Source organism: Toxoplasma gondii, chromosome X (genome assembly GCF_000006565.2).
Source record: "Toxoplasma gondii ME49 chromosome X, whole genome shotgun sequence".
Lineage (NCBI taxonomy): Eukaryota > Apicomplexa > Conoidasida > Eucoccidiorida > Sarcocystidae > Toxoplasma > Toxoplasma gondii.
In genome coordinates this window covers 4,803,370-4,825,348 of record NC_031478.1, presented here as the reverse complement: position 1 = coordinate 4,825,348, position 21,979 = coordinate 4,803,370, and the positions used below count along the sequence as shown (strand labels likewise).

At 49.7% G+C, this 21,979-nt stretch overlaps 2 protein-coding genes across 2 annotated transcripts; one reads left to right on the top strand and one right to left on the bottom strand.

The window, feature by feature from the left end:
• Nucleotides 1-1,255: 1,255 nt before the first annotated feature.
• TGME49_235380 (hypothetical protein) lies at nt 1,256-9,760 on the top strand. Its single transcript, XM_018780426.1, has 11 exons — nt 1,256-2,736; nt 3,685-3,744; nt 4,127-4,214; nt 4,633-4,768; nt 5,214-5,460; nt 5,769-5,937; nt 6,691-6,777; nt 7,405-7,479; nt 7,949-8,029; nt 8,552-8,626; nt 9,240-9,760. Exons 1-11 carry the CDS (start codon nt 2,051-2,053, stop codon nt 9,285-9,287), a joined length of 1,752 nt encoding a protein of 583 aa, XP_018635829.1. The 5' UTR covers nt 1,256-2,050; the 3' UTR covers nt 9,288-9,760.
• Nucleotides 9,761-11,363: 1,603 nt separating this feature from the next.
• Nucleotides 11,364-19,379, bottom strand: TGME49_235370 (hypothetical protein). The gene is made up of 6 exons (XM_018780425.1): nt 18,363-19,379; nt 17,076-17,769; nt 16,488-16,673; nt 15,121-16,097; nt 14,668-14,772; nt 11,364-14,402 (listed from the first exon to the last, which is right to left on the bottom strand). The coding sequence occupies exons 4-6, from the start codon at nt 16,091-16,093 to the stop codon at nt 13,111-13,113; spliced, it is 2,370 nt and encodes a 789-aa protein (XP_018635830.1). The 5' UTR covers nt 16,094-16,097; nt 16,488-16,673; nt 17,076-17,769; nt 18,363-19,379; the 3' UTR covers nt 11,364-13,110.
• Between the last annotated feature and the right edge of the window lie 2,600 nt (nt 19,380-21,979).

The following is a 21,979-nucleotide window of genomic DNA, read 5'->3' as shown; positions in this document are numbered from 1 at the left end:
TCCTGCTTGAAGTATCACTGGAATCTGCCGGAAGTAGCAGCAGCCCGCAATGCGAAGAGCAAGAGGAATTCTTTTGGCTGTCAAACGCGATTGAATATACGTACGAAGTCAAACCAAGTTGGCTCAACAGTAGAGCAATTGTTTTCCGCTTCACTGTGGAAAACAGCTGGCACATTCTGGTAGCGTTTTGACATCGACGAGGCACTCCATCCTGCATCTAACCACCAATCACATGCTAAGCTTGTGCCACTTTACAGAAATGTATGTGAAAGCACATCACCCAAAACCTACTGGCATGTGCGCTGTAGGCTTTCATCCCGAGCAGAAAACTAAATTTTGTCCCCATTAGGGCGATGCCATCATCCAAAGCGCGTCACCGGGACAAAAGAAGGTAACATGATATGGTGCCAAGCATGATCTACATCAGACGGAATACTGTTCGTGGTCGGCCTTCTTTGCTCGCTACAGTCAGTAGGTATCGCGAAGTTTGAATTCGGTCATTGTAAAACTAAGTCGTGACTGTTAACCTGGAGACATTTGATACTAAGGAGGCTCCGAGTTTCTTGGCTCTTGTCCACCACTAGAGAGGAACACATAGGTCACAAACATAAGCGACAACGGTTGGAGTGGCTACAATTTCTGCAACTTACGAGTCAGGCCGATCCAAGTTTAACTGTCTTGAACCACACGCTCTAGCACCAGCCATTCTCACCGGCGGGCGCTGCTGATGAAATCATCGGCATTCGATTTCACCACGGGAGCAGGATTGTGTCAACTGCATCTCCACGTGTCTTGGCCGGCCCCTATACACATAGGTTATAGGCTCAAAAGCTCGTTGAGGCAGAAAACTGTGACATCTGGATGGCGGTGTCCATTCCAAAGCTGGCGCCCCTCCATGTCCTACGAGTTTACGATTCTGAGAGCAGTGAACTGCGGGCTTTCTAGCGGCATTCCCGTCCACGAACACTCGGCTGTCTTCGCTAAGAAGGAGGGTAACTCAGGTGAGCTTGGTATACCTGTGGTGCCGTCAGGGTTTTCTTCTAGGCAGTAAATGCTGTACAATTGGTCCTGTGAATTTGCAACAACCAAGACTGTGCACAGTCATGGTGACTCTGCCGCGGTTTTAAGATTGCCCGCCTGTGGCGGTGACTAACCACCAACGGCCGCCGCGCAGCTCGACAACAAATGGGGGCACGGGCTGGCGATAGAGCACTGGCGGCCATGTGGAAAAGAGCGGTCGCATGATAACCAATTTCCTAGACTGACGAAGTATATACAGCATGGCGTCTTTTCCATGTTTCGTACGTCTTTTCTCCGTTTTTTGGAGTGCGCCATCCGCTCAAAAAACGACTCCCTCTGTAGAAATAATAGGGCTGGACCCAACACAAGCCACGGCGACGTCTGGGCGTGTCTGAGTGACTATTCGGGAACGCCGCTTTCTGCGGTCGCCGATGCCGACTTTAACTGCACGTTCATCGTCCTCTTCCACGCGAGACAATAGGGCTTTTCCCCATCAATGTACGTTGCCCATGTCGTAGCATCAGGTCAGATGAAATCGCTATCCATGGAGGCACGGCGGTGTGTCGGTCTCGTTTGGCTTTAGGCTTTTCCTGGAGCATCTTGACACTCATTTTCTTCCCGAGTGTTACACCTACGAGACACTGTTTCCCCACACGACACAGGAACTTTACCAACTTCTAACCGTTATTGTGGTACAATAGTGAATGCTTCATACCTTCAAGTTTGTCTCTCATCGCCGAATTCCTCGCCCTGAGAGGTCTGCCCCGCGTACCGCGAGTGACTCTAGCCCAGGCATCGCGTCTGCACGGACTCAAGAAGCGGTGCCTTTCTCTCTTCTGTGCCTTCTTGAATGGGTGCCTCATCTGCCCCCCTTATTTGTGCATCGTATCTTGTTTTTAGAAGCCAGCTCACTTTTTTTATCGTCGCGAGAATAGTTCACACCGTGTGGCCTTTTTCCCATCATCAGGCGTGCGTCGCTCCTCGTGGCACCCCTGACCACTGGTAGCACCTCACTTCTCGTCTCTGCAAAATGCCGAGACCAGGCGTTTTTGAGCTCAATTATGGGGAGGAAAGCCGGCACTCACCTGTACCAAAGGACCCGTCGACGGTGACGTACGGTGACGCCAGCGTGGGAGTTGTCCACCACCCGCTGCCGGCTGCCGGAATGTACAGGCAACCCTGTGCGTTTCCTCATGGATCAGGCTTTTCAAAGCAGTCGAACGAGACTGCGTTTCCAGACTATCCATCAACGGAGCATGTTGCTCAGCGTTACGTTCCTCCTATGGACGACAAACGCCAGTGGGCCGGCCACACTAGCTACTACGCGCCGGCCACTATGGAACAAAGAGGTTACCAGGATGCGAGGTACTTCGGCGCTGAACTTATGCCCAAGTCTCAGGGAGGAGAGAATCCGCAAAACCATCCAATCATGCCTTCGGAGGCTGCAGAATATGGCCCCCGTAAACCCGACTGTGGCCGCCTCATTGCAGCCCCTCATGAAGGGCAGGTCAACAACCTCTCGCAGGTTGATGGACGGATATGCGGAACGCTGCCTGTTATCGATAATCAGTCTTTCCAGGTGGAACCGTGTTTTCGTGCTCCTACTATAGCGACTGGCATCCCTCGATTGCAAACTATGAAAGGGCGTGATGCTTTCGCTCAGGATGCGACACGCCAACGAGCGCTCCAGGGCCACAGAACTGCCGACCTTCTTAAGTAGGACAAAGGACACGTATCTCTTTGATTTATTGGGTCTTCTCATGATCATGATGCGCTGTATATTTATTTATAAATATCTGTGGACACCCGTACACTCCTATTTTCTGTAGAATGCGTCCCACGGAAATGTATATAGGAGGAGTCACAAGAATTCTCATATTGCTTCGTCGATATTTGCTCATGCAAATGAACGTCTGCAGTGGTAAATGTGCATATTTAAATGCATGCATAGTTGCTTTACTTACAATTCAGATTACCACTTGCCCAGCTGGATGCATACGTATTTAAATCTGCTAACTACGGCGTGACTTTATTGCTTTGATACATCAAACGAGATAAACGTTCTCACACCTGCGTATGGATTACCTCGAAATGCGTGGATAAAAATCATAATTAAATTTCAAGTGGATGTATGGTGGCCACGCGTTCAAAGGCTCCGTCAACCGTTTATGGTCGATCACAGGTGGAACGACGTCCTGGCATGCCAGCATGAATGCTGCACAAACATGAATATCATTGGCTCGTTTCTCTGCAACACCGTAGTGAACTGCTGTTTTTTTGATGATGATGGAAGCGTTTCTGCCGTCATACTTATTTCCAAGCGCATGAAGTTAACCTCTGTGTTCAAAACGTAACGGAGTTTCCCAGTTCCGAACATATCCTCAATAGGAACAGAGAGGGATATAGTGTGACTGTTAAACTCGGACAAATCACTCTTCTGGTTAGCTCTGTGTTATTCTCTTTTTCTCCAGTTTCTTTTCTCCCGCGTTCCTCCATGAAGCTGAATCGTTACACTTACACTGGTACCCGTACTCGAGGATGGGTCCACCCGTGGACATGCATGTATTTTTGTGAAGGAAATGCATGACTCGCTGTAGTCGACTTTCCTCTCTTAAATTTCCATCTGTAGTTATGAGACGATTTTTTTGCTTCCCCGTTGTTCAGGACTCCCTTCGACTACGACTTGTTTCACCGAACCAGACTTCCACCTAGCGCGGGTGCCAGGTGCGTCTAAAACATCAATCCATGTGGTTTTGCGTTTATGTGCTAGAGCTTCTAAATCCGAAACAAAGCGAAGGCACCGTACAGAGACAGGGAGGCCTCTGCTGAACTGATGGTTCAATTTTTAAAACGGTTGCCCAAGGCCTCGAAAAATACTTGACAACGCATTTTCGACATTTGCACCGAGTTTACTGGCTGGTGTGCGTATTTGTTTGCCTTGGAAGTGGTGACTCACTGCGGCTGCATCTGTACGAATATAGATCTTCTTATGAGTGAAGGTATTCATTCAAAGAGTGCTTTGATATTCTTCCGGACTCATTGCTAGTGCATACAACACAATTACATGCCACACATGCTGGGTCTAAATATGTGTGCTGCTATCCAGCATTCAGGCAGCAGGGAAAGAAATTGACTGGTCTGAGAAGAAGCTCTTTCGAAAAGCGGTTGTCTCCACAGTCTTTGCAAGCGACCAGGTATGGAGCATACGCAGAACGACAAACCGAAAGCAACGTATTGCTCTTGTGCTCCGGAAGGTGTGTGTGTACGCGTCACAGCGTCACAAAACTGGATACATGTGAGATGTCAGTGTCAGACACACACAACACTTACGTGCATGCAGAAATATAAACAAATGCGTGTAGAGAGGGGAGGTAATAACAGATCACAATGATGATACGACTGCATCAGGCATATGAAGAAACTGAACTGAAATTGAAAAATCACGAGGAACAGTTATATATGCATATATCAACGTGCTTGATATGCTTGTTTACCCTTTTTTTCGTGTTTCCTCAGAGGTTTCGCCCCCTTGCCGTCTATTATCCCGCAAATTGGCCTGCATTTTATTCTCGTACTCCCGTCATTTGTGTTTGTATACAATCTTTCCTGCAGGTTGCGGAGCGCCTGCGGCAAGATCTTCCCTCTCCAAATACCCGGGATGGACAAAGAACAAATGCTGATCATGGCAACCGAAGAAATTGGAGTGAAAATATTGAGTCTCTTCTACGGCAAGCTACCCCAGTGGAGAGTATGTGCCCTCATGCTTCCACATCTGTGGTGTTGGGTTCTATGCGCATGAGTGAATTGCAGCTTCTTCATCACGTTTTCTAGTCGTGCAATGAGTGTGTGCCACGGAAGTGTGTCTTCGTGCCTAAGATACAGCCAGTGCTTCCCTGACATGGCGATCCACCGGTCCAGTAGGTTTTGCCCGTTTGAACCATTTTCATGGTTGTTGCTTTGTGGGGAGGGTGGGAGCTTCGTTTGAATTTTCTTTTGTCAGGAACTTCTTGCATCTCATTCGCTACGCGTCACTTGTGTCGGGTATCCGACATCCGTCTGGGTCCTCGTTTTCAGCTAAAATTTGCGTCTCCTATCTTTTCCTTTCCTCGAATCCGAGCGGCAGTGCTTATGTTGTACGCGCATCGAGTCTTCATGATGGATCTTGTGTCGTCTTTCTGCTGGGTGATTCGAAGGCTCGGCCGAAAACGACCCCATCTTCACTGCTAAAGTCGAGGAACGTTCTTTTGACAGCTCGCTCCTGTACCACGGATGCCGACATTTGAAGAAACGCTCCGCTTTCGGACACACCCCGGATGCAGTAGCACAGCTTCTGCGGAGCTCGGCTGAAGCCGGAAAAGGGGAAAGGCCCCTTGTCCCCTCCAGACCCTCTCGCCCCTCCCAGCATGACTCGACGCAGCTCAAGAGGGTGCTCTCGTATCAGTAAGTCGCAGTTGCCTCGTTTCCTTGCTCACTAGATCGCACGTTAGGACGCCCTGACCCAAATCGCCTGAATCGCTTAACTGATCTAGGACCTTCGCGAGATCGTCTCGTTCGTCAACCGTTCCTTCCATGTCCAGGCATAAACGTATATATATATATATATATTTATATATGTATAAATGCTCGTGGATGTTACGGAACGGGGTTTGGATATACGTCGGTGAAAGTTCCGAAAACGACGGTGGTCACTATCGGATCGTAAAACCGTTTTCCTATCAACTCAACTGCTGTCTGTTATCCTCTCGCAGTCCCGACCCAGAGGCTGACTCTAAAGGCTGTTTCGAACAACGCGCGCGCTTACGAAGATCACAACTCGTGACAGCGAAGAATTCTTGTCGTTGGGGCGTCAACGTGTTCGGCTACGACCTTTCCCCTCCCCGTCGGAACAGACTCTATGCGCTTCGTGATCATTTGGACGTAAGAACGTGCCGACAAAAGCAAGTTGAAGCATCCATAGATTAGTGTTTGGACAGCTCACTCTTGTAGAAAGAACTGCTTAGTTCAAAGATGGTCGGGCTTTGCTGGGAATGGCTGCGTTTTGCCTGTTCGGGCGTCCTACGGCTTCTTCAGGAAAGGGTAGCTCATTTGGCACACGTTAGAACAGACGGAATCTGCACTGGTTTTCAAATCCTCCACTCTTTGTATGTTTTGTCCACCGCGATTCCGTATCTGCCTCGACATTGAACTGCATTGAGGCTTGTGTGTATGTCTCGGTATGGCGACTAGCGCTGATGTTTGGAGCATGACACTTTCTCTGCCGCTAGATTAAGTCAAAGCTGCAGCGACTTGCCGAACACTCTGATGAACTTGGAAACCAAGCGTTCACGGCCGAACAATTCATACATAAGTATCTTCATGTTAGTATGCAGATAGCGTAAGGGATTTTATGTAGTATTCGTCGAAACGATGCATGATAGAGCGTGTACTGTGGAACTCTGTACCTCGCCGTCCCACCCTTACGATCATCCTCTTTCTGATGCATACATGCTATTGTATGCATTTCTCTGAAGATATATTTGATCTTCAGCATTTTACATGTCTGGCTTGAGAACCACTGAATCTACGACAAATGAATACGGAGAAGTGAGATAGATGCAACTGACAGCAGGCCTTTTTCGTGCATTTGTTTTTGTAGGCCCAAGTCATTTTCTGTGTTTGTGTTCTGCTCAGTCCAAGCTGGTCCCCAACCAAAGCACGGACGACGCCACGCACATTAAGCCGCGCCACACCAACGTGCTGTCGACCTCGTTGCACATGGTAATCAATACGGAAAGTGAACGACGCCTGTTCTATTTCAGCTGATGTACAAGATGAAAGAAAAGCAGGGGTCAGGTGCTAGTGTGCATTCGCTGAGAGTCCGCGGGATTTCTGGGTTGTCTTGAGTCAGATTTATCAGAGCATAAACATTTATACGTAAAACTCGCAACTTCAGTACGGAAGGAGTCACAGTCAAGAGTCAAATCAATACATGGGAAACGACCACATTTTCATGGTTCCACAGTCAGGTTCTACATACAACGATACATGGCCTGTTTGCTCACGACTGTCGCCGTCGACAAGCTTGCCGTGTATAGATCATCGCCCCACCTGTGACGAAGACCCGAATGCCTTCGATATGGGAGGCATGTCGTCTTTGTTTAGTTTAAGACATGAACACAGAGAGGTATCGATGTATGTGTGTGTGCTTGTGGAAGATGAGGAGACAAGCCACATTTGTTCCGTTTAGACAGCTAGAAATGCATGCTTTTCCAGATGAGTTTACCCTAAGCATACTCCTGCTGCTTGAAGAATAGTCAAAACGCCCAAGTGCACATGTAATATGCGCGTTTACCTCATGGATAATCCCTTGTTGTGTTAGTGTGTGTGTATTTGTGCTGTTGACAGTCAAAGCTAGTCCCCGTTACGGATTTGTCTCCGCGACCGTCTTTCCGATATCACGCGGACACCGGCAGTTTGGATGTAAGCGTTCGGCTGACGCACTTAGACACACAGTGCGGCGCTTCTGGGCAGAAACTGATACCCTCATCCTGGACAGTTCTTGACTAATAGCGGATTTTTCTCCTGTTTTTCCTGAAAATTCACTCTGTTCAAAACATCCTCTGTGACGAGGGAAGCGTAGTGTCACTCTCTCAGTTGGGATGGTGATACGCGGCGGGATATACGTATCAAGGGCAAAAGACGGCGATCTATCAACGGGGGCGGATATAATTGAAAGCGAAAGACAACGGCAGCGACAAGAGCAAGCGCTCTTTTCCACGTCCGGACCTCCGACACCTGCGGACAGGAATGAGGAGAGCTTCTGACAAGCTAAAATCTTTACCTAAACAGTAAATCCCCTTTGTGTCTCACGGTATATGACAGCTTACTGCATTTATGTTGTACACCCATTTGCATTTTCATCCAACTATGTTCGAATGCGTTTACGTAGGCCACCCTGCTGCCGGTGGATGCGGTTCCACAAGAAAGGATCGGTCGACGACTGATCAGTCCACCTGAGAGTTCCCTGCAGGTAAGAAAGACCGACGTTACGTCTCAATGTAGGGCAGTTCCGCTATTAAAGAGATAAGCAGATGAGACCGAACGAGAGGAAATCCCATCATAATTTGGCAAGAATGCAGACCAGAAATGCGTGCCCCAAATATAATTGCTCTCCTTTGCATTTGTGCATATGGTACGATTGACTCTTTCTCGGCTCAGACGTTACTGAGTCCCTATTTTTGCATGTGTTAATGCGTAAACACAGAACCGCAGCAGTGGCAGGTCACCTTGATTGTATACACGTCGCCAGTGTTGGATATGTAATGACTCGCTCATATCTCTTGACTGTCTCCGTCGGTGAATATGGCTGCGTAAAGTTGTGTGAAGCTGTACGTCAGAATTGAAGTCTGCTCTACGTAGATGTGGTCGGATGTTCCTGCGTCAAGTTGAATGGAACAGGGCCGTTAGTGTATGCGAGTTGCCTTCGTGGCCATCAGTAGGCCATGGTTCATGAATTCTGGAATCACCAACGCGGACTGCGTGTTTCTTGCAGTCCAATTTCGTTCCTTCACACGAAGAGGTGGGGCGCCACAAGCGTTTCCTGGTCAATAGTCGTGATAGTCTTCAAGTAAGTCCTTCGGAGGATGGAATACATCGCGTTCGCATTCCACTCTGTTTTCTTTACCAGTTTTAAACACGAATTCGATTATGTTTTCTTCACCACGAGTACTGTGAGGAAGAGAGACAACGCGTTAAAAGCTTTCACCGTCTTACGACCGGAGTGGCCCATAAGTGAGAACACGTTGTATGGTAAAGAAGCTTCAGGGAGAAGAATGCAGCATTCTCTGTCAGCATGCATTCAGGTAATCCATCGTGGAACACGTAGATTGAGACAAGTATAGAGAGTGCGCATAAGGAAACACGCGGTTACACAAACTTTAGGATATCTGTAGGTACATCAACCAAAGTTGCTGGACAAACCAGTAATTGCCGGAATGTGTACACTCGCCGAAATCATTTGCTCGGCGACTCTTTCCCATGAGCTCCGCACACAGCGCCACACGAAAAACCAAGGTAATTTTTCCATTCTTTCTTTCATGAACTCGTAAAGCAACAACACATATATTCACAGGATGAACCTGTGTTTTCTATCCGTTTTTCCACCCATATTTTATTTCTTTCCGATGGCGTAGTCCCACAATCTGCTTGCTGTTATTGTGATTCTGGATGCTCTACCTCAGGGCAATATGATCCCTATCGTCAAGGAGTGTACTCGACGGCGCAAGTGATCCCCATATTTTGTGGCATACAGCAATAGTTTCGCTTGGCGCATTATAGGCCTGACATTTCTCGGAGGACACACACAAATGTGTGTGCGTGCAGTGGCTGCCGTTTTCTCAGTTGCCGGTCTTGAGTTTTGCCACGGGGTATTGTAAAACATGTTGAATTGCGGTCACTCTCTATTCTTGTTATTCGCTGCGCTGGGGGTGTTTCTTTATCAGAACGAGGCGGTGTTCAAACACGTGATAAAGAGAGCAGAGTCCGTTTTACTTCGCCCATTCCACGTGTGCTGTCACTGAATCGTACCCCGTCGTCTCCATGCTTATCATCATCATCCAGTGACCCCGATTGTCTTTTTACCACTGTCGAGCTAGTGGACTTTCGTTTCTCGCGTGATGTAAAATTCTCTAGCCCTGATGAGGCCACAGTTTACTTCCATGCATTCACAAGAGTGAAACACTTGTAAAATTTTACGAAACATAATTTCCCAGTCGTTGCTCAGCGTTTAGCTGCGTGTGGGCTTATTCGCTGCTTTCGTTTCGCTCCAGGGGCAACGAGAAACAGGAGGCCTTACGCCTACCGCATGAGGGGCACTGGAGTTTTCCGTTTTCATGAGGCAGCCACAAGTTCTGCTAGTTTGCTTCAACTACCTGAGTCTCTTGGCGCATAAGAAAGTGAAGCAAGTTAGAGGCTGAGCATTTTGACTGGACATCCTTCCGACAGCAGTTGCACTAAGCTGTCGCCCCTTCTGCTAATGGTTATTTTCCGATTATATTTTTACTATTATAATAATAACTTCGTGTCGCTGTATACTGGTGTGATAGTTCGAGTCACCATCACCAACACGAAGTTGCATTGTCTTTCCAGGTAGTTCTAGCGGCGTAGTTTTACTCTCCAGGCTTCCAACAAGAATTGGGCTTCGAGAGTGGTAAAGTACTTTGAGTTGCTCTGTCACAGGTTGCTGCAAGTCGCTTTGTACCTTAGAGACATTTGCAAATGGTGACCCTTGTTACCATTTTCTGCCAAAGGTGAGCCTTCAGAAAATTATGGCTCTGCCCATCCGACAGCAGCTAAGCCTGCCTGAGGGTCTCCATAGTTGTTTCATCGGTCATGCACTGGCGAGAGACTTCCCTGTGTTTCACGGGGCGCACAACTACGATATGGGCTGACAATGTAGTCCGTCATCTCACAGTATCCCACGCGTTGTCACGCAGATATCCCTTGTGTGGCAACTTTCTTTTGCTAGCAAGCTTGAGCAGTCATCCGGGCCGTTCACCGTGGCTGTTTTGGTGGCAGATATCATACATTACCACGTTCGTCTCATTAGCCGTTGCTGGCGGGGAACCTTTGTGGCAGGCAACTAATTGCGCTCCGTTCGTCCTATGATATATTACATCGCCCTAGGGGTCTTCTTGGATACTGAAAAAATCTCGTTGATCTAGAAGCGATTTCTGTAGGCTGTAAATGGGAAAGTGCGAACATTGGTTCTGTTAATCACGCGAACATCCAGACTTTACCTTCCTTCAGCAGAACTAGGCAATGGACCTCCTGTTGAGTCGCGCGGCAAGTTACAGAGGCTGACCGCATGCTGCATTTGCATCGCGGATCACTCCCCCCACCACAGAGAAGGAAGCATTCCTTCATTCTGATCTCACCATTGGCAAGGCCCGTTACCATCGGCGAACAGCTTTCCTGGAATAGGTAACACTCCAATTGCGAAATCTATTCGAACAGTCAACGCTGCAGTACATTACTAGAAGTCGTTCTTGGTGAGCGTGCGGAACTGAGTTGTCATTTTTCGACAACAGAACACGGTATGCTGGAAAATATCGTTCTCGTCCGATAGCACGCTATCACAGCTTGCATGAGTTTGTGCAGCTTCTGGAGAGGAACAAGTGTCAGTGTTAAGTGAGGACTCATGACAACCTGTGTAAACGACTTTGCCGCCTATGTTGCGTAAGTCCATGTGGATCTGCGTGAGCAACTGGAGTAGTTACTTCCTTCTTAGAAGCCCGCGAGGTAGGCAAAAGGTTTCAAGGTTGATGGAAGGTTGAGGAGGGCACATACAATGTCCCGTACCCCAAATCGAAAACGCCGTTACCTGCGTGAATGGACTGCCACAGAAGTTTGGGCAGCTTAGGAAAAACAGAGTAGGAAATGCTGACAAAGGGATGAAAACCCGCAGTTGGTTCGTGAGTGACTGGCATGCCTCTTTTATTCCACAGTGCTGCTGTTTCGTACCACACTACAACTATTCAGATGGTAGAAGGCACGAGTTCATTATCACTGCGTACGATTTGGAAGTACAATAGCTAAGAGGGTATACATAAAAGGGTTCCGAGCGAATGCAATTCCTAAGAGCCATTGCTGTGAAAAGCGAATGCACAAACGTGTATATCCCCTCCTCTTCGGTGTGCAAATCCACCAGTGAAGTAAACAACATGAAAATGACTGAGAGGCCCCGCAAGAGCCGCACGACCTGCAAGAACTGATTTTCATTTTCATAGCGTTAAAAAAAATTAGTTTCTCTCATAAAGCCGCTTGAGAGCAAAACCCAAGCGAATGTCAAGAATTCGTCCCAGTAGCGAAGAAAGAACAACGAAGAACGAGATAACATTTGCGGATAGACAAGAACCTTGCAATTCATTTGCAACGGTGCCAGACACACCGGCGACAAGAAATATATATATATATATATATATATATCCTTCTCTGAAAAATCACAATACATTTTTCAGAAACCATGTAGGCTGAAATATGCTCAAGAAAATATGGATACATGCATGGCCAGCTGACACCAAGCACATACATACATGGAACGATCTCCCGAATCCGCGAGCCCACCTGACCAAGAGCCCGCAAAGAAACGAGATGGTATGCACGCGTAGATTGTTGTATTCGTTTGAGGTACGAAGACGAAAGCAAATACACAAGAGCCGTTTGTTCAGAAATTCCCTCTTTATTAATGGCGCAGCATGTACATATCCCCGAAAGTGTGACTGGTGCGAGACATAAAAGCACAAAGACGGACATCTTTAGTAAGGGGCATCGAGATGAGACAAGCTGAAAACTGAGTTCGCCAAAAGGAAACCGACTACATTTGTAAACGTTGCGAAGAACGTACAGTGAACACCGTTGTTTATGATCCCTGCAGTAGTGCATTAGACACCGTAGGTTATTCCCAAGCAGTTGAGTGTGTAGTCTTTGTTTTGCTAGGCAAGCGACATCGAATGAAGAGTCTATACAAGGGAACTGCTGGTGAAAAAAGACTGCCACTTTCCTTCGACAGTTAGTTCGTCGCGAAACTCCTTCGCTCTTTGCTGACCGATCCCTTTCGTCGGATCCTTGTTGTTCCCCGAAACCGGAAAATCGTCATCATCAGTATGTCCAGAGTCTCTGCATTGCGTACCCCTTGAATCGCTGGAGCATCTCAATGCGACTCCAAATATATGCCCACGCGCTTCTGACGAGCATGGCGCCAGCCATCCTTCTCATCTCTTTTAGCTCCACACTCTGGACCTCCGTGGCTGCGCCCTTCCATGTAGGTCTAGGGCCTCCTGCTTGCCTTGTCACCGCAGCGACTTTTTTCATTGCTTCGGTCCTTTGCGTCTACTGTTTTTTCGCTACAGAGGGAGCGAGCTACTAGAGAACGAGTGTGCGCACGCGTCACACGGGATTCGCTTGCGCCTTGCTTGATGATACCTACATATAGTCTCCCTAACAAAAACACATGAAAACGTTCATCAACAGGTCCTTTCCTCCGTTCTCTCTGTGGGGTGCCGCCCTCGGCTGTAGATCTGGCGTCGGGCATCACAGAGCCTTAGCCATCACTCAGGACTGGTGCGAGAATGACGCGACGCAAGACCCTCGCATCGAGCCGCTGCTCGTTTCAGGAGCTGGCTCCTGGTACTTTCTCATCGCCTGGAAAGTCGCTTCGTCTGCGAAGAGCCGGAGATGAGGAAGGACGTCTTCGACGGTGGCGCGCATCGCCGGCTTAGGGCGCACAAGCATGGAGAAGACAAGGCGGGCTGCCTCGGCACACAGCGGGAAGCGCTGATGCTCGCGGTCAAGACCCAGAGCCTGACGGGCGCAGTGAACCCAGTCTTTAGGCTCCACAGCCCAACCTTCAGCTCCGCGGAAATCCAGAGGGCCCGGCCCGAGTGGCGGCTTCATGACATCTACCACGCGACGACCCATGAGGACTTCTGTAATCGAGAGTCCCGCGCCCCAGGCATCGGACGGCAGACCAATGTCGATCTGCTTTGCTGCCTCCAAGTTTCGCTGCTTCTTTGTGTGGAACTCCAGAACCTTCTGCTCCGGAGACTCGTACCACGACGTCCCTCCAGTAAAATCCTTCGCATGCTGCATTGACGCGGTCCCGAGGTCGATGAGCTTCACGTCGAGGAGACGCTCGTTCGAGTCAGGAGTGGCGTAGAAGTCCAGCACAATGTTGTCTGGCTTGATATCGTTGTGGCGAATTCCCAGGCGACCATACTGCGCAATGCGTTCCATGGCCAGCAGACACCACTGCAACTTATGCTGTTCGTACAAAAGCGCTGTGCGGGCATTGAAAGTGGAAGTGTGCTCGGTTCGGATCACGTCGAAGAAATCAGGGCCGGACAGTTTCCGCGTCACCAAAACAGACATTCCCGGATTCTTCTTGTCCAAGTAGTATCCAAACATTTCAGCGCACGGCCAGGCGTCCTCCAACCTGTTGTACGTCTTGCCTGCCATCAGCTGACCCAGGCGCTGATAGATGTACAGATGACACTCGATTTCGCGCTTGATGCTCCGGCCGTCGCGAATGTTTCCGTCTTCGACAAACTTCAGCGCGACAGGAAATGCGATCTTCGGCTCAACCGGAGACAGCCAGACGGCCCTGTGAACTTTGCGTTTGCTGCTGTTTTGCGAAATCACGCGGTCCACGTCTCGCGGCCACAAGCGAATCTCAGCGCGCGCATGCTGCGCCCCTTGGAGAGGCGGAAAGGAAAACATGACCGGCCCCAAAGGGTCATATAGGCGCCGATACAAGCACGTGGGAAGCGGATCAGGACCTCGGTAAAGCGGCAAGCTGCCCGCCTCAATTGTCGGGACGACACCACTCTCTGCTGCCACCTTCGGGCCTGTAACAGATTTCGAAACAAACGATAGCGCCCACGAACAATTACCACCACAGGTACCATACGCGAAGCCGCTGCTACAAGTCACAAGCTCATAACCTGCCGACGACCCGTCCCAGAGTGCATACGTTTCACCAAATACCTGAAAGCATATAATGCATCTTAGGTGGACTCTGCGTCGGATAATGTCCACTAAAGGCATCTGGGAGAAGTCCCCGAGATCGAGCGACGACGAATGGCTGTTGAATACCGTTTACGCCACACTCACCAGCTTTTGTCTGCGTGCTTCTCTTGGTGGAGGACACACTGCCTTGCGAGGATGAGAGACCTGAAAGGCTGACATCGGAGGACTTGGCGTGCGTTTGAGTGGACCCTGAAAAAACACACCAGCAGTATAGTGAGGTCACGTCCAACGAATACGAACCCATTGCTCGCATGCCTTTTTCCACGCGAACAGATACACAAGCCGTTGTTTCCACCTACGCTTTATCACCATGATCACCTTTAAATCCACATCCGTAGTGGGCAGCTCTGAACTCGCGAGCGGTGAGTCGTTTACGATTGCGGATCACAAATTCACGCATTTTGCAAGCCTCGCGTTCCGGCTACGCAAGACGAGCTCTCGCATGACTTGAAGGAACGCACCCGACGGTGGACACGCACACGCCTGTGCGGCGGTGAGCGTCTCTCTGTTTCATCCTTGAAAAGGCACGGCACCTACCAGCAGCGTGCTTGGATGCATCGGTGGATTTCTTGCTGGGTTCGCAGGATGCGCCTCGGCAGAAGCTCCGACAGGATACGGAGGTGCCTGAACAAGCGCCAGCGACGGAGGCGGGAGGACTTGCGGTGGCACGGTCTCCCCTTGCTGTGTTTGCGCCACCCAAGAAGGGCACAGGGGGCCAGCTTCCTGCAGAATCCGCCGCGCCGAGCGCCGCGACGCTGCCAGCAAGCATCGCCTCTGTGATGAGGTGGTTCCGAGAGCTTCCCAAACCGGGGACGGATCCGCCGGCGCCAGAGTCCGAGCCGCTGCTGCTAACTCCGAACCACTGATCCAGTGCGCGGCGAACTGCTCCGACGGCCGAGTCGCTAGGCACTCCACCATGGAGTTCCATGGGGTGTTGAGAGCTTCCGGGAGTGGTGAGGTGCGTGCCGACTCGCGTGCTTCCTGTCCCGCAGACCGGCTGGGAGGCGCTTCCGTTCTTGCACATGGATTCGGGCGTCTTCGCATGCAGAAAGAAGCGCGGGTCTGAGACGACAGCGTTCAACGCACCACTGGCAGACGCGCCGCCGGCCCCGAACTGAAGAACTCGATTGTCTGGCCAACACGCGCCACTGTTCTGGCAAGCGTTCGCCGCTGCGAGAAGGCCGCGAACAATATGAGTCCCCGAGCTCTCGGCCGCCGCGCTGGAGGAGCCTTTCTTGGTCGAGCCGCTTTTTGCGCTCGAGATGTTGCGACTCTGCGCCCTGAAACGCTTCTGATGCGCCGTAACGGAACCGGATTGGTGGCCGCCCTCATACGAAGCGACGCCATCCTCGACGCCTGACCCACTGCCGCTGTTGCTCCACACATGCGCGGACTTGTCTCCAACTCTGCCTGTCGGAGTCGACAGTGGCGAAACATGGGCGGCCTGACTTCCCGCACTCCTCATCGGAGTGCTCGGCATGTCCGACGGGCTGTTTGACACTGTCAACATAGTCCTACGTAGCGACCGCACACAAGCAGCGCAGCAAAGACTGTGGCAAGCAGCCGCACTTGCCCAGAGGCAAACCCCATAGTCTGCTGCCTTCTTGGAAACGCCATGGACGCATGTATGGTTTTCAGTGTTTTACAGATTGCTACGGCAATTATGCCTGTTCTAAATCCATGAGTGCGCGAGGTCAGGATATAGTAGAATGCACCACGACAGAGGTGAGGCCGTTGGGTGATTTGGACTGTTCAGGCAACTGACACTTTGCTTTTCAGAGTGACACCCATGATTACGTGATAGGCGTATGAGCCAGGATCCCTGTTGCGCCTCGAAAGTCTTTCTATTAACTGTCGGTGCAGAAAAAGCCGTCAACATGATGCTTCACGAGAAGGCGACTCACTGAAAATCGGACGACGAAGGCAGGGTGATGCGGGAGAATGCGTAGAACGCAAGAACGCTCAGCGACTGCTTCAAGCCTTTTAACGAGGGATCACAAGGGCGGAGAACGCGATTGGGGCGAAAAGTCGGAAGGCATGAACGTTTCGTATCGGTTCTCCAAGATGAGAGACAAATAGCTGCAAAGCAACTTTTGGGAACATAGCGAAAAGAAGGGACACAGTGACAAGAAAACAGACTATGAGGAAGTCCTGCGAGCTCAAGGGGAGGAAGCGCACGTCGGAACTAAGAAGTCGAATACCAAACCAAACAGTGGAAAACACATTTTCATAATACGGTGAACCGCTTATTGCAAATATACTTGAAACGGTTGTTTCCCTGCCACCGCAGTCGCACACGGTGACAAGAGAAACGCTGGTCTGAGTTTCCACCGTACTTTGCGCCTACATCTGTTACGGAACGTTACAAGACTCCGAGCATAATGCTTGTCAGAATGTTCTAATGTCCCGAGGTGTATAGCGCCAGAGTTTTGTCGAGTACCAGGGGCAGCTGGGGTCGAACGAAAAGACTGTAGCTGCGGAAGTTTTCTTACTGTCAAGTCTTTGGAAACTAAACAATTTGAAGGGCAGTCTAGGCGCGACGCCAACAATCAGGAGGACGAAAGTAAAGGCGCGAGACGACTCGCTCCGAAAGGCCGGAAAGGAATCTAGCCATCAGTTGTCACTCATTCTACTGGGACTTTGAAACGGAGGCGAAACGAGCGCGAGAAGTCCGCGCACAGCTTCCCCGCTGAGTCTACAAGAATTATGCCAAGGATTGTGGAAGAAATGGAGGAAGGGGCAGAGAAAATGACGTGTCGTACAGGCACTGGAGACGAAGCAGCGCCCTTTGGGTCGCTGAGACGAAAACTCGCTGAGAGAAGCTACTCAGAGTTCTACTGCAGAAGAAACGAGGAGATACGCAACGAATGTACGAAGACATTTAACGACACGGCTGCAGTAAACAGAACTACATAAGACGAAAAACGAGAGGTGCGCTGAACACACACTCTCTCGAAATGCGCCAAGGAAATCCGCTGTTTTTCGGATCGACCAGGTGAAGGGGACGCGTAGCTCTTTCGTGCCTGTGCACGCGCTCCTGGAGCTAGACGAGCTCGATGACGGTGATACGTAGTCGACAAGACCACTCAATGGGAGAGAACGCGCGCTAAATGTGAAGGCCCTTCCAGATGAAAGCCACTATATGGGGGACGTAAGACGTTTCTGTCGCCGATGGGCACGTCCGTGCTGTAGACAGAGAACGATAAGCAAAACATTCCACAAGTTACTGAGTTCCTGGAAACAAAGTACGGCCGAAGTAGTAAAGGAATGGACAAATGACACACAAACAACAGAACAACCGCCCAGCACCGTACCTACTAGTTGCAATTTTAGCTACACATCTTCAAAAGATACCACACACCATTAACATAGTCTTGATACATTTGGGTCGAACAGAACTGGTGAAAAACAGTAGAGTTAAGGATAGATCAGTAGTCTGTTTCTACAACCACTACGAGCTCGCTTCATTCGTGTATCAAACACCGACTGGCGACCACCGCTTAGACGGCAGAGGTGAAATTCACATTGTACACATGGCAAGCACACAGCGGAAAAAATATCCGGAGAGAGTTCGAAATAGAGCTCTGGCGACGAAAGTTTAACTGGCGAGGGGCAGTTTTTATGGTGGCTTCAAAAACCAGACGCCCACAAGTCTACGCATTTGCGCCGCAAGCACACGGGAAACGGGGATTCATCAAGACAGAGTCCTCCTTAGAGGAAAAATGTTTCCTTATGTTTCTAAACAGGAGAGTATTATAGTACAATACGGAAATTCGTACAAGCAAGTGGTCGAGGTGACTCGCTTTCCCATCGCGGGCTCCTCGACTGTTCAAGCGAGTTGACGCTGTTCTCGCGCTCTTTTTGAAAAGTTGTCACTGAACTGAATGAAAGCGGAATCCACCGCCAGGTACCCTTTAGCTTCTGTACAACACAAATTTTCCTTCGAAAGACGAAAACATCAGAGCAGACAGCAACCACACCGCACGGTTGCGGCAGTCTCACAGAACAGCGGTGAGATCGAGTAAACGTCGCGTCGCCACAACGGCTAATGTTTCGTCCACGAAGCGAAAACATATCCAAGGTGGCTGCTTGCGGGCCACGCGTTCTCGTGCACACAAACGAACCGATTTTCTACAAAGCAGGAAAGGATTTCGTTCTCATTGGGCTTTAGGGGCTTACTGCTTTCCTTGAAACTCTGGACGAAGAGAAAGCGGATTATCAGGACGACCATGGAATCCAAGGAAGTCGTTTTCGAGCTCAAGCGTTGGCTGGACGGCTTTTTTTCGGGCTTGGCGTTTCGCGCGCTCGCAAAAGTTCCCACGAGCCGTCTGTTTCTTCTTTAAACGAGCCTCATTTTCCTCAAAGAGCACGGCAAACACAGATTTCTGAACATCTCAGAGGCATTGCGACAACGGGGGCTAGTGCTCGTGCAACGGCGCCCGGAAGAAACCAGACCAGCCCTTGCAGGGAAGCCGTGACACGCGCGGATTTCCCGATTGTTGCACGAGTTCTCCGCCTGCGCGACAGTTTCTTCTAGAGTTACAGAAGACGGATGACAGAGGACCGAAGCCAAACAAAACGTGGACGAGGGCCTTTCCAGACGTTTACTTGTCAGCTAGAGTGAACGCGCCAAAAATGTGTGGTGCAAGCGGCAAGACGTGCGCCAGAAAAGGATGCAAGACACATGTAGTATTTCTACAAGTTCCAGAACGGAGGAGCGCGCTCGTGCAAACAATTTCTTCACCGTGGCCGCGCCAGCGTTTTGAAAATTGCCAGAGAGAGAGACCCAAGTCGTGAAGAAGCGGAAGTCAAACGCGTCAAAACGCTGAGCCGCACAAGTGTCATTTCAGCAACCTCCAACCGTGACAGCGCGCCTAGCGCTAGGCGCCCTATGTCTTGTTCTTCCTGGGTCGAATTGCTGCAGAGGGAGAGGTCCCGTTGTCCTCGGGTAGCGAGTTGAATCTCGTGTAAAAGATGTCAGCTCATCAGCGTGGGCCATCGAGCTCCAGCGCTAGATGGTAGTACACTTCGCAGACACATATTTATTTGTGCACTAGCCAGTAGAAAAAAAATTAGACTACTTAACACAGTGGGGCAAGTGTTCGCTACCGCAGGGTTTGCTTCGTCTTTTGAGCTGGTGTTCCTCTATGTCTGCGTGACCAAGTCAAGCGCCTGGAAAAATGCTTTTGTCTGCGCTTGTGGACAACGGCTGCATCGATTCAAGTTGCGAGATGCAACAGACAATCGCATGCTTGACGGTCTGTCAGGTTGACGCGCAGATTCTCCGAAAGGATAGGAATGAGAACTTCTTCGTTCGTCATACAAGTTGGAAAGGTAACGAAAATGGTGGATAATCTATTTTATTTTGTCGTGGTGAAACAACTCCGCACGTATGGGTGCAACACTTCGATAACTTGCTTGCATTCATAATCGTGCTCAACGGGCTGCTGGGCAGCGGCCAGAACATACGAAGTCTTACCGTCCACGTCGTTTCGCACATCTCAACGTTTTTGTCGAGCTCTGCGTTTTCTGTGTGTTGGTGTTGCAGGTAAGTTCAACCGAAAAGTGTTTCTGAGCGCTCTGTCAGTCAAGTTCAGTCTCTCATTCGTGTGAAACCCTCATTTGTATTGCAACTGCCGCAGAAAAAGTCGCACTTCTACTTTAGCGGTATCGCTGCCAGGAAGTGACTGTCACACAGACACGCATGTCTGTTCCGTATGGCATGGACTACATTGATTGAAATCCCGTTGTCTAGAGGAGAATCGAAAATCGAAAGTGTACAGGGGTTCTCAGCCTGCCTCAACACGGACAACGTGGCGTCACACGATCTGTTCATATAAGAGAGGGAATTAATTGCCCAAATGGTGGGCTTCTCTGTGCACAGTGCTTGTTGTTATGGTTGACCATGGTAGATTCGTGTTTTTCGTAGAGAAACACCCAACTGAAACTAATGCGCAGGAACATACTCAGCATCATAAACTGAGAAGCGTGCTTGGGGGCAACACAATTACAATGCAAAATACTACTTTCATAGTGGCAGTCAGTATAAACCGTGAACAAAACAACATGGCCGTAGTGGTGCGAATGTTTTAGTTACACGCCTGCCTACCTGGGTCATGAACATGTTCGCAAATGTGAATTACCGAGGTTTCTCGTGAAGCGCGCTGAGCCGGTGTCTGTAACTTCAGGAGCGCACATATTTATTCCTTCGGAGATTTGCCACCCTCTGATGTACGTTCTAAGTTGACAGATGAGAAGGATAGGCGTAAGTGTGGAAAACTAGCGCTGGGTCCTTTGGCGTTATCGTTTCTTCCCTGTAACTGTAAAATAGTTAAATGCTTCACAGGCTCAGAGTCCCGACAAGAAGATTATACATGGTTGGTGTTTCAGATGACCTTTCGCTGGACCTGCGACTCTGCCAATGAGATTCTAACCTGATGCGTAGCGATGTCAAAAAAACACCACGACAAGCTCCCTTATGATGCCTGTCACATGAGAAACCTGTTTGCAAGAGAGCACGCATTGTCAAGAATCCTGCTGGGAAAGCACCTAGTGGTCCTTGTTATCGAAGAAGAATCAGAAGCTACGAGTTTTTAAAAAGTAAAACAATGTGATCTACCGCTAATCTAAGTGCTAAAGTAGCCTTTACTTATTCGGAGACTTCTTTGATGACCAGGTAGCTGTGCCCCTGATACGTCGCCCCACTGTCGGTGTTCAAGGGAAGCAAAAAGGAAAACCGTCAGCGTCGAGTGCCCGTGAATGACTGGGGCATGGACTTTTTCTGTCTATTCTGAATTCCGGATCCCTCCCCCTGAATCCTACATGAACATAAACAGCGCATCACCGGTGCTACGATGTCCGGTTATGTCGCTTCTTTTCCATTGCGCTTAACATATTTTTTTCGGGCCCTTCATGCCAGCCATCAGTAGTGCCATCTTCCTTCGGAACTTATAGCCAGTGCATTGGGTTACGCTCTAAAAGATTTTGCTCGGAAACAACCACTAGCTCATCCGAAGGCTAAACAACGATTGGCTTTTAGCAGGGAGAGGCGAAAGCGCTATCTCGCGCAAGTAGTACGTGAGAACCACTCGCATTCAATGACGCTAGGGATGTATTTCATCCCCCTGTACATGAGAAACGGCAATTCATGACAATCCGGGACTGGTCCGAGCAGCTTCAAAACATGAGAGACTGAAAACCTCCAGCGTCGTTTTGCAGATGGCTTTTCATTCACCGTCGTCGTCAGGGTAGGCTGGCGTTCTTTTGTTGTGTTATTCGTCTCCCGCGGATGGGATCCGGGACGGTTACCACAATAAAACCTCTTGGGCTCGGAGGCTACCACGTGGCCGACACGTAAGTCATGGTCAGTTGCCTCCTATCGTGAAGCAATCTTTGA

What these genes read in the sequence shown, in the direction of transcription:
- TGME49_235370 (XM_018780425.1), bottom strand. Translation starts at nt 16,093, where the DNA reads ATGTTGACAGTGTCAAACAGCCCGTCGGACATGCCGAGCACTCCGATG. An exon ending in TGCATCCAAGCACGCTGCTG is followed by an intron (nt 14,773 to 15,120) that starts GTAGGTGCCGTG and finishes GTGTTTTTTCAG; the next exon opens with GGTCCACTCAAACGCACGCC. An exon ending in AAGCACGCAGACAAAAGCTG is followed by an intron (nt 14,403 to 14,667) that starts GTGAGTGTGGCG and finishes AATCTGTTACAG; the next exon opens with GCCCGAAGGTGGCAGCAGAG.
- TGME49_235380 (XM_018780426.1), top strand. Translation starts at nt 2,051, where the DNA reads ATGCCGAGACCAGGCGTTTTTGAGCTCAATTATGGGGAGGAAAGCCGG. An exon ending in TGTCGACCTCGTTGCACATG is followed by an intron (nt 6,778 to 7,404) that starts GTAATCAATACG and finishes TGCTGTTGACAG; the next exon opens with TCAAAGCTAGTCCCCGTTAC. An exon ending in CGGACACCGGCAGTTTGGAT is followed by an intron (nt 7,480 to 7,948) that starts GTAAGCGTTCGG and finishes GCGTTTACGTAG; the next exon opens with GCCACCCTGCTGCCGGTGGA.